The sequence below is a fragment of the Pleuronectes platessa genome, chromosome 21, assembly GCF_947347685.1.
Source record: "Pleuronectes platessa chromosome 21, fPlePla1.1, whole genome shotgun sequence".
In the NCBI taxonomy this organism is placed as follows: Eukaryota; Metazoa; Chordata; class Actinopteri; order Pleuronectiformes; family Pleuronectidae; genus Pleuronectes; species Pleuronectes platessa.
The window spans coordinates 14,838,300-14,850,851 of NC_070646.1; the positions used below are offsets into that span (position 1 = coordinate 14,838,300).

General features: G+C 44.1%; 1 protein-coding gene across 1 annotated transcript in view; it reads left to right on the forward strand.

Annotated features, from left to right (window-relative positions):
- The window catches only part of cacna1g (calcium channel, voltage-dependent, T type, alpha 1G subunit), a 227,639-nt gene that overhangs the window by 152,924 nt on the left and 62,163 nt on the right, over positions 1-12,552 (forward strand). Inside the window, exons 15-19 of the mRNA XM_053414443.1 lie at positions 5,640-5,727; positions 6,812-6,993; positions 7,484-7,816; positions 8,790-8,969; positions 9,461-9,561. Of these exons, the coding sequence (XP_053270418.1) occupies positions 5,640-5,727; positions 6,812-6,993; positions 7,484-7,816; positions 8,790-8,969; positions 9,461-9,561 (884 nt within the window). The remainder of the gene's footprint in view (positions 1-5,639; positions 5,728-6,811; positions 6,994-7,483; positions 7,817-8,789; positions 8,970-9,460; positions 9,562-12,552) is intronic.

Consider the following 12,552-nt stretch of genomic DNA (forward strand, 5'->3'; position numbering starts at 1 on the left):
ACTGATGGAAATCATCGTGAAACAAGATAGTGTAGAGATTCGGTACTGGGACTTTTATCACTCAGAAGTCTTTTCTAAATGAACAGCGCAGTGATGCGTTGCCTCCAACATGGCTGCCAGAGAATGTGCCACATCATCTCAAAGTCCCCTAACCTGCTCCCTGCATGCTGCCCTCGCTGCTAAAACTAACCACGGCGTGGAGTGACTGTTGGTGGGGGTTTAGGAGAGACGACGGAGGGCTTCAACACTTCACTTTGCTGTGTGTGTCTGTGTCTGTGTGTGTGTCTGTGTGTGTGGTTGTATGTGTGTGTGTCTGTTTGTGTGTCTGTGTGTGTGTCTGGGGGTTTTCTTTCTTTCTTTTCTCGTCCTTGTTTAAAAAAACAGACTCCACGTAAAACCTCGGTGTCAATCCTCATCTTCCACCAGCCCTATCGTTTTTAATTTTTTTTCCAGCCCCGGGGTTAGAACACCGCACCAGTGCTGCCAAAAACTCTCCCCGTCCCAGTCACTGTTTTATCTGGCGGGGGCATAGAGATGTGGTGTATGGGAGGGGGGTGGTGGAGTGGGGCTTTTTGGGAGGCCTCACCACAGCCAGGATAAATCCAGCCGGACTTTGAGATGAGAGCTAAAAAACAGAGCAGGGGAGATCGACTGCATGACTCAGGCTCTTCAGGCAAAACCAGCGCACTCTATTAAATTAATTCTTTGAAAAGCTGATGGTTCTAAGTGTTGTCCTCATGCCCTCCATTTTTACACAATTGAATGCCGATCCAGGACTTTTACAATAGGCAAATGTTCCCAAATGTTCAGAGATTTGTTTTTTATTAGGTTGAAATACAGTGGGCTACGGGGGGGGGGGGGCTGAGCATGAAGGGCTGTTTTGAGTGGAGTGCGGTGGTTGGACCCATGGTGAAATCATGGTCTGTAGATGAAAAAGTTCTGCACCAGTTATTATACTTTATTCTGCTCTATATGTCGTGTTATATAAAAATTCAAAAACTGTCAAATTCGATGCACATTTTATATATAAATACATAACAAAGTAAGATATCTCTAAGAACGTTGTATATAATTTTTTCTGAAGAAGCAATTTAGGCACTTTTGTCACTTTTATCCAGCTCTAAATAAATTGTGATAACTTTATTGGTTCTTTTCTGTTCTATCAGGCATGACCATTCGGTTCAATTTGTAATTTGTCCAATACGTAGCTTTACAACCAAATATCTGCTAAACGCTCACACAGTGAAATAGATGGTTTATATCATAAAGAATACACATGCTAAACATCAGCATGTTGTTGGGATGTCCACAGGCTAACCTTAGCATTTAGTATCAGCCCAGTTTCACAGAGCAACTCGGGAATACTCTAGTACAGAGGTCTTCAACAGGGGTCCGCGACCCCCAGAGGTACTGCAGGGGGGTCGCGAAATGTTTGGTTGATTAGACAATTTTTTATATTTTTTTAGAATCTTTGATTTATTTTCTAGCCAATTTTCCCCCCAAAAATTTAAATGTGTTTAATTACACATTAACATGCATCAAACATATTGTGAGGCTGATATGACCCTCTGCCTGACAACCTCCATCCGTCCAAGGTTAGATAAGTTGTGTGCTACCCATCAGGGTCCGACATCTCACTAATGTGGGAGTATGTGTGGCATCCATAGACGGCACACTGTCTCTTCTACATGTATGTTTAAAATAAAAACATGAATCTGTGAATTACTTTAATAGCTCAGTCTTGTATGCAATATTTATGTTTATAAATGGCAGTGGCATGGCCATCCTGTACCATGCACATGTTTAAATTAAAAAAATGAATATATGAACCCGTCTAATATTAGTATGGAATGCACAATAACAGGGTAGCTATGTTTATATATGGCAATAGGCCCAGTTTAATATAAAACACAATTGTATACAATATATATAGTAGGGGGTCCCTGCTCCATCTCTCCACCAGTTTGGGGGTCCTTGGCCTGAAAAACGTTGAAGACCCCTGCTCTAGTACTCAGCCAAGCTAGCAGCTCATGACGTACTCTCAAATTTTCTCTTGAAAAGATTTAAACTGACATATTTTAAATGTATATTCCAAAAATAGCTATTTTATTTATTTTTAAAAGAAGAACTGAATGAGTTTTTAATTTAAATTGAATATTGTCTTGTGCAAACAGATCTATATATATAAATAATACCGTGTAAATTAAATATTTACATCCCCAGACTTCCATGGGTACCTCTATTATTGTGGATGTCATTAAGGACTTTCTTAGTTTAGAGGTTTTCTTTGACATCCAATTCTGGCTGGTGAGGCGCCAATGTAGACAGCCACACACACACACACACACACACACACACACACACACACACACACACACACACACACACACACAATTACGCCCCCTTCCTGCTATCAACAGCCACCCTCCGTCTCCCATTTACACCCTCTCTGAAGCGATGTAATTGAAATTCCCCGGTGTGCTGCTGGTGTCTATTATTGTCTGGCTATCAGCAGCAGGCCTAGTCTTGCCCATCTCATGCCCCCACAACCATGCCCAAATTGGGGTGACAGAGTATAAACAAGTTATCTAAACAAACCGGCTATTTCAAGACCAGGGATTTCCCTCGAGTCCTGTGCCCCCCTCTGCTCCAAAGCTATCATCTCCACCTTTTCTTTCTCTTGTAAAATCTCAATTGTCCATTGCTTGGTGAGAACACTTTTAACTCTACAATCTTTACTCAAGTCCTTCACACAGTGTGCAACCCCATCCTACTGTAAGCACACAGTGAGAACGATAATCCTTCTGGATTAGCATTACAACCGAATGTAGACTCTTTGGGCGATCGGTCCTCCCACCAGTCCTGTTTAATTTCGCCCCCTCCTGAGAATGCATTAATCCGTAAAAAAAAAAGCTAGGCAAAACGTCTAAGTATTGTTCAAGTTGTAGCTGCGCAGCAAGGTTTATTCTTTTTCCTTTTTAATCATTCCAGCTGGATAAATCTTTTAGAGGATACTTTTTATGACGACCAAATTACAAATTAATATCTGCCTCAGATGTTGAATAAACGGGTGAAGAAGAGACACTGAGAAGATGATGCAGAGAGCCATTACAGAGAGAAAAGAGAGGTGTGAGAGAACAGAATCAGAGAGTATAGAGAAGGACGGGGTGCTGATCAGATCCCTTGCAGTCTTATGTAGTCTCAGTGACTTTAGCCTCAGTTCAGCGCTTCCATACTGCACCACACACCGCTGACTATGAAGGGATTAGGGCTGAGGAGATCTCTAGAGTTTGTATTGCTCTGTCTGTATTGGCCAGCTCGTGCTATACCTATATCAAATATTTATACAACTGCTGCATGCACATATAGGACCAGGCTGGAGAATATCGTTTTTTTTTGCTTAGATTATTTATCACGTTAACCCTAACCCATCTGCTTTACCACCTTACCCATACAAGAGAACGGCTCATTGTGGAGCTGGAGCAAAAGTGGTCTCTTAAATGAAATGTCTGCTTCTACCGAATACCACAAACTGCTGCAGGAAGAAGAATTGGAAAAAATGATGATGAGCTGCGCAGATATTATTTTATTACTGCACCAAAAGATTAGCTTGATTTTAGACTCCATATGCAGGTCCAATATTCTGAATGCCTTATGCATGATTCTAGATGCACCAGAGATGTGCCATATATAATGGACATCAGTAAAAAGTGATATCTTAACATCATTTGTACAGACAGATAATTTACAGTTTACAACAATGACGCTGCACATCCACATGATGATTTGACCCAAATCTGACTTTGTTTACTACATTAGGTCTTTGTCCATCATAACGAATGAAGAAAGATGTAACTGATCCTCCTTGTTTTCACAATAACGACATCACAGTCATAAAATGACTTATATAGCAGTTGCTGGAGGAAGACTTTGCCTGCCTCCTCACACTCCAGCTATGGGAAAAGCATGGAATATGTAATATCCCTGTGCAGCCTAAAAGTACAAGTTAAAGTACATTGTCTTTTTGTAGATACATAAAATGACAAAACATGATTGAAATAGCATTGCAGTACATTTCACATCGAATATATGATGATCTCACCACAACAGAATCAGTGATGACCGATGCAATTTCAGTAAATGTAGTGCCCCAGAGGAAGCGCTTGTCATAAAAAGAAAAGGTCCAGACCTGGAACATTGAATCACACCATAATGTAAGGGAGAAAATGAAGAGACATAGTCGTTGGCACTGCTACTATTACTTGTTGCTGTCCTAATCATTATAGTAACAATGGAAAACTAAAGCTTAAAGAAAAAAGCATGGCTGACGGTCAATACATTCCTAGAAAAATCTGTACTTCATTAATCAGGTAGCCTCAGGTTACCTCGTGTTTCCTGCTGTGAGCCAAGGTGTTTTAAATAGAATGAGTCACTGTGATAAATAAGTAGCTGCAGGAACGTGATGAGCACGGCAACCACAGCCCTCTCCTGGTAGCCCTTGAGATGATTGGCTTGCGAGCTCATTAGCATTCGCTCCCTTATTCCAAATCTTGCCCTACTTCACAGGTCGGGGGAGATTCAGTCCGGGGCATACAGACTGTACCTTTAAGTGCGAGACAAAAATGCAAATTGGCATCTTAAACCATACCCAACATGCCTCCAGTAAACTAAAATACAATATGCAGCCCATCCACACCCACTTTGTCTTCCTCTTGCACTCGTGAAGTGCCACTAGCAAGAAAGTCATTTGTTAGTTTAGAAAGTGTTGCATGTTGATTAGGTCCCGGGGCTTTTCGGGGGAACACATTCTATTCACTCTGCTACAACACAGATCTGACTTCACCGGGTCGGCACTCTATTCATCCGGCATCCACCTGGAACCCTCTCACATATTAATGGAGTCTGCAGGCTCTGGCATAGCGCAGCACATACAAGGAGGAATGCTGAGGTTCACTGCAGTGGGTTTGGAAGTGGAAGGCAGCACAAAGCGTGGCTGCAAGTCGGGAATTAAGAGCAAGGGTTAGAAATATGTCAAATTTGGGATATTGAGACCTTTCATATGATAGAGAACATAATGTGTAAAGAACTCTGCTGTTCTGGATTGCTGATTTACACATCGCCTCTCACCACTGTGAAGTTTGTTTTATAGTGTGTCGTGTGTTTGTGCATGTGTGAAAATGGTAGAGCTAGCAACCACACTGAAGCTCTTTTGTAGCTGTTTATGGGTCAAGGCGAGTTAGAGCCCGTGTAATGACAAAGCCGGGTCAATACACCGGCTGTGTTCTGTCAGAAAAGTGCATTTTACTGATTGTGTTTCAGTGTGGTTCCACATTCTCACTCTCCTTGCATGCCAACACTTTACTTAGTTGTTCTTTTTCTCTCTTCGTATGTATCCTTTAACCTTTGAACTCTGATCGGGGAGACCACGCCCTTCGCCCACATGCCTACAGAGATAGGTTCCCTTTAGGTCAGATTTGGGCTGTGGCTGATGTTAAAGGTCAATGAAGACGCAGCCGAGCAGGGATCTGTGTTTAGAGGCAGCTTCAGCCCACCTGCTATCTGTTAACCCTAGCCCAGAAAAAGGACACCTTCAACAGGTGTTCTCCTCTAACACTGTGTGTGTGTGTTTGTGCATCAAGGGAGATTCCCAGCCGGGTTCAGAGATCGGTTCCATCGCACGTTTGGAGGATGTGAACGACAGCAAGAGGGATTCATCGGCTTCTGCAGGTGAGACACGTGCACACGCTGTTTGTATATTACACCCATTGCATGGCTGCACTGCTTTATTGACGCTATAACAGGAACGTGGAGCACTGACATCAACCCTCTGGGATGTTCAAAGCCCCTTATTACAAGCATTTTGCAAAACTTGCACCATCTGTGTTTGCACAGTTAACTGCTGACATTTTCCCTCCCTTGTCTTTGTTACATCCCTGCACACTGTGTCGTGTTTCTTTTCAAATGCATGTAAAAATGGTTTTACGCAGCAGCAAGTTACGGTACAGGCCTGAGGCATGTATAGTCAAACCCGTGCAAACATCACCCCACTTGATCTATGGTTGCGGGTCTCCTGGTCTCAGTCTTCCCCCCACTTGTCTCAGAGCTCACTCCGCAGGCACGTGGCTGGCCGTGTCCCAGCGCAGCATCAAACGAGTACAGCAAGCTCATCCATAATTCCTCACACGCCAGTTCCCATCCCCTCTAATTACTGTTCAGGCTGAAAAGCCCAGTGGAAATACTACTGTATGGAGTGCAAGCCGCAGACGGACCGTATCATCTCCTCCTCAGCCTTCACATGCTCTGTGTAAAAACTGCTTACATAGCTCGGAGAGACTAATATCCATGTTCAAGCCCCGGATAAAGGTTTAAAGATGGCTGAATTAAAGTTATTAAAGCTGCATTCCCCTCCGCATGTCATTTATTTGTGTTGCTGCCTAACATAATATTCTCTGCTGCACATCCCACAAGATTAATGCCCTCCTGAAATATTCATGTTGCTCAATAACAGTATGTGGCATCCATTTTTAAATACACTGCGCTGAGTTACTGAGGCTGCACCTGCACTGCAACACCCCCCCCCCCATGCACCACCTCTTCTGCCTCTTCTTCTCTTTTAATTTTTTCAATGAATTTAGCGCTTTCTATTTCCTCTCTATTGTTCCCAATCAACTTTTCTGTTGTTCCTCTCACATCTGTTGTTTTCTTTTCAACGCCGTCATCTTTAGTCTGTTCATCTTATCAGTATATCCTCTCTTCTTTACATTTTACTCTGTTTTTTCTTCTTCTTCTTCTTCCCTCTTTTCTTTACTAGTGGTGCCTGTCAATGGTCATGTGGACCTGAAGACCAGCCTGACTCCACCTCTTATTACTCACACGGCCGCCACCCCCATGCCCATACCCAAGTTGCCAGTCGGAGGTGATCCCATCCTGGGGTACGAGGCCCGTCGGGGCAGCAATGTCTCCGTAGACCCAGCCTGCTATGACAAATCACCGGTTAGTGCATTTATTATTATTATCCACATATCCCAAAAGCATTTGGCAGTTCTCAAGTGTCATACGGGATGTCACAAAGCCAACATTAATACATGTGTAAGGAGATAAGTGCCAGGCATTACCCCCAGCCCTTTCTTCCCCCCCGCTGTACCGCTGAGCGTCTCTCTGGATTCATTGTATGTGTCCATGGTAATGTGATGAGGTCACAGTGATTGATGATGATTACTGTGGCATGCCAGTCGGGCAGTCTGCTTACTGCTGCCACTCTTTATTTGACAAACTGATTATCAGAATAAAGACTTGGGGGAATAAGTCTGGTTCCCTACATCTGCTCCTGTCTGTCTGTCAGTGTTAATCTTAATTCAATTGAGCTCACGTCATGCTAAGGCAATCCAATTCCGCTTGGTTATTTGCATGAAATAACATTACACGACTAGTAAGACACAAGATCAACCTTTTTTCTTCTCTCTTCTTTTACGTCCTTCTCCAGACCAGTGCCCGCAGTGCTTCGCCTCACGCCCCGTGGACCGCCGGCAGCGGCTGGACAAGCCGCCGATCCAGCTGGAACAGCCTGGGCCGCGCCCCGTCGCTCAAACGGCAGAAGCGGCAGTCCGGGGAGCACCGCTCGCTCCTCTCCGGGGAGGGCGGCTCCAGCTCGGAGGATGGCGAGGGTGGAGGGGAAGGTGGAGGTGGGATGATGGAGGATGACAACACCTCCCTGGCCAGAACGGACTCCATGTCGCAGAGAGGTCCCCGACATCGGAGGATGGAGTCGGTGGAGACTCGGAGCTCCATGGATCTGCCACCTGATGCTCTGCTGCAGGTAGACGCCCCCCCCCATCCATGTGTCCCCCCTGTCCCCCCCGTCCCCCGTCCCCCGTCCCCCTTCCCCGCCTATCAAACAGCTTTTATTGAATACTGGAGTACTGTGGAGAGAGTGACTCTTGACTTGGAGCAGTAACCAAATATGTTGGCTTGATTAAGCTGCATAAACTGCAGGTTTTAGTGTGCATCTTTAAATTATATTGTCTTACATTGACTTTTATGGCATTCTTCTTCTGTTACTGCAGTGGTTTTCCTATTAGTCACAGGTCCACGCTAGCAGCATAAGCCACAAACACAAAAAACACATCAATGACAAATAAAACTATAGACTTTTAACATATGACAGAAAATGTAACATCCAGTTCCCATTAAACATGCCAACGTTTTCTTGGGGAAGACACTGAAGCCAAAATAACCCCTGACAGCTGATTAATGTTTTAAGAGAATACGGCACATAATATATGAATGTGTGTGAATGGCAAAACCACTATAAATAACTTTGAGTGGTCATCAAGACTAGAAATATAGACTCTTTTTTTCTTTCTTTTTTTTAACTATAACTGCTGTATGGCAGTTTTCTCTTCTCTTGTGCCAATACACAACAATATTCATGCAGGTTTCTTTCTCACAACCAAAGGCAGCAGCAGACACATCTTTACAAAATAAATCCTCCCTCTGGCTGAAGGAGTGTTTATCAGTAAACCCACCTGCTGTCATCTCTGGCTGGAATGGGAATCTGCATTCACTCAGTTCTCGGTGATTCATCAGGGGAGAACCCTGCTATATGGCTAAAAGGGAAATTGCTTTATGGCACTTCCATGATAATGCTGCGCTCCCAAAATGGTTATTATCTTTGCAAAGCCAAAGACAATAAGGAAACAAAGAGACAGTGACACATTGGCATTTACAACCATTAATGTATACGGCATATATTAAGATGGCAATATTTCCTTCCCTTTCTCCCTGTGTAGGTGCCCTTCCTGTACCGCTCAGCAAGCATGCACAGCTCCAGACCCCCCTCACTGGGCGCCCTGCGGCCCTCAGAGCACAACGACTGCAACGGAAAGGGCTCTCTGACCGCCCTGGGCCCGACACATGTCTCGCTGGAGGAGAACACAGAAGATGATAACGCAGAGGAGGAACCCAACCTGGTCAGTATGTGTGTGCATGTGTGCTGTTTCGTTTATGTCCATCTTTGTGAATGAAGCCTGTTTTTACTTTGGTTTAAAGGAAAGAGAGAGAGAAAGCGAGGAGCTGTAAAAGTTAGTTTTAACCAATGGTCAAATGTATCATGTTAAATCTTTCTATAAATCAAGCTCTCTATAGTATATTGTTTTTAAAAGTTTGGATACCTGTAAACAAAATTCTGAGTCTCAAGGGGGCAGATTATTAATCTCAGCTGGGATATCATAACATGTCCATTTTGCATTCAGCTGACCTCCCTTCGTATTTGTCTGTAGGTGCCTTTTTTAATGAACCTTTTTGGACCCATATGTATGACTTTGTATCCCTGAATAAAACAGAGTCCAGTCCAATCCAGCGAGTTCTGTCTGTGGGTGTGATTGTTGGCTCACTGTCTGCAACAGGGGAAATTGTGCACTCATGAATAATGAACACACTGTCCACTGGTAACTCTGCGCAGGGTCGTTTTGCCAGATTGTTCCTCTGGCTGGAGAAGAAGCAGCCCGAGTGGTGTCGACAGAGAGACACCTGGTCACTCTACCTCTTCCCTCCAGAGTCCAGGTAGTATTCACGCCTCCGCTTGCTTTTTTAGTGTTCTTACAATAGTGTTAATGGAAGTTTACGGGTACTGGTAGTTATGAAACAAGTGCAGTGTCCGTTCTAACCCTGCCTGCTCGAAATGGGTTGTTAGCTCGGCCTATGGTGATGCTGGTTGCATGTCACTTTCTGAAACTGGAAAAGGGGCCTGCAGTACCTGAGCCGCTCTAAGTAAAGACCTGCTGTTGGACTCAGTCTACAGAACCCTGGTACTGCTCCACCCACCGCTGCTGCTCAAAGAGCTGTTCACCTGTTTATTCAAAGTTCATTGAAGCTCAACTCACACATGACATACCTCTATATGCCGGTTTTCTATATGTCCCAAGTGTTACCTGAATGTTTGCATGCAATGAAATGAGCTTTATAAATGATTAATAATAGCCATTGGCCCAGGACTTTTCAAAACACAGTTTTTGTTGTAAGAGTACATAAAAGACTGAGCCATCTTATTTATAGGGAAAGACTGCATTTGACTGACATCCCACGATGCTGAGGCAATTTTTGTCCTCCTCCCTCTCCTGTTCCCTCCCACATTCTCACTTCACAAGTCTCTTTTATCTGCACATTTCTGCCATGTCAGGGGTGAGTAAGCAGCAGCAGAGGGAGGAATGGAGTTCCTCCTGCTGAGTGCTGCGTGTTATCTCGGCCGCGTGCTGCTGAATGCTACCCCCCCACCAACACCACCTTTTTTTCCCCCCTTCGGGCGTCCTCCTCCTTTTCCTCCTCCTTCTGAGTCTTTGATGCTCCTCATGCCGCGTGCCTCTGAGGATGCTGAGCAGAGTACCAGCCCCCATCCTACCGTCACAGCCCTGCATGCTAATTAAACATCAAACAAGTAGCACCCCACCAATCACCACTCACCAATTGGGATCTTACCATCAGCCTTCACCGTTGTCGCAGTGTAACCATTCCCACTGTGGATGTTTGAAATGTGGTGGCTCACACACAGTCCAAAGTGCTTCTCTGTGCACATGACCTGCTTTTGATTATAAAACTGCTGCATATTAAACACACACATATTGACTTTGATCTCACTTCCCTGCTTATTTGGTCAAATTTGTGATCAGCACAATATATTGATGCTTACAAGTTCATTGGTGCAGTATCTGTGTGGGCGGGCGCAGGCTGTTAAGCAGCTGATGGCTGATGTGGATTCAACCATCTGTGGTGTCTTGTCTTCTTCCACGTACTTGGATATCTGCTGCAGCGGTGGACCGCTGGCAGCCTGTGGCCAATAATATCTGTCCTGCCAGAACATTTTGATGATTTTCATCTCACCATATCAGTCCCCAGACATTTACAGGTGCTGCCTTCCTTGATCTCCATCAGCAACATTGATAGAATCACGTCCTGTTTGGCAATTTGTCTTCATATTCACTTAACATTTTTCGTAATATTGCTGCAATGCATTAAATTGAGCTGAATAACAAAGCTTTATTTTGAAATTTAAGAACTTTGGTCTGTAAATTACTATACATACCTTTAAAATAGATGACATGTATTGTATGAAAACATAAGAACAGATAAATAAATCATTTAAACTGAAATATAAACCACACACGTAGACAGTAATGAAGAAGATTTTGTTTTATTTTATGAGAACTTTGACTATAAAATCCTCATTGCAGATAAACCAGGTAGGATGAATTTTTTCAACTTCTTTCTGAACCACATATTGTTTATGAAAAGCTCTGCACACAACATCCAGCTCACAAACAATGAAAAAGTGACTAGTCTCACAAAATTGAGGTGAATAAGTTATATAGGAAAAGTAAAATCACTGGGATCAAGCCAGCAGCAGTGTCAGCATTAATCCTCTCCCTGTGGATTTTTCCATTATTTAAACACAGTGCATCTGTCAATTTGAGCCCTTTCCAAACTTTTTGAAGGTTGTCCTCTCTGCCGACTGTATTACATATTTAGAAAAGGTTAATAGGAAAAGCTTTCTGTAACGTGCTGTTGTTCTGAGTAAGAAAACTGAAGGCGCTTGGCTCAGACGGGGCTTTTAGCTGCCTTTCAATCACAGCGAGCTCCATGGTTTGGCCGCCGCTGAGAGTGACACTGAGGACACAGGCTCTGCGTGGCTCCCATCGCTGGCCTTGAAACACGATGTACGCCCGCCCGTGCTCACAATCACATCGAGACACAGCAGCGTGGTGGGAGGCCGGAGTCCAGGGGCTCTCACACAGCAGAGGGTTCACCACCTCAACCTGTCTTTGCGCTCGCAGTTATAACCGCTGCTGCTGCTGATTACTGCAGGGGAAGTTTTTAATGAGCCGAGGAGTGGGCCGGCTTTGTCGCCTAACTGATCCAGGCGCTGCGATAGAAATGTTCACCTGCGACAAAGGGCTCTGTAAGAACAGTGGTCTGTGGGGACCGGGATGTGGAGGGGTCGCTGACGGTTGTGCATGTTGTCTCCGGGTCCTTTGTGTACAGTGCATGATTAGACCCTGTGCAGCTCGACTGGAATTTGAGCAGCAGATAATAAGAAACAAATAAGAATAGAACAAAGAGACAGCTGGGGGAAGTTTCAGACTCACTGTAAACAGTGAACGTAATGATCTGTGGTGTTTTTTTATGTCCAAACTTTCTGTGCTGCTGCTCTCCCAAGTGGTAAAAGTGATTCAGCCTGTAGTTGAAGAAAACATCAACTTTTTCCCGCATCTGTCGGCTCTTTTCTGTAAAAGGCAGTCGCCCCAGCACACAGGAAGTGATGCGGGTTGTGTCTCTGGATTGTTTAGAATGCACAGAACAAGAAGTGTGGTAGTGAGGTGAAGCGCAAAGACATCAAAGATGCCAACAAATGTTGTGTATATGAATATGAAGAAAAAAAAGTTGGTGGACTGTTCAGACTTCAGATGAGAGAATCAGTGTCCAGAGAACGTTTGTGACATTTGTTTAAAGCATGAAACTAAAGGATATTCAAGTCCAAAAGGTCAGTAAATATCATCAGAA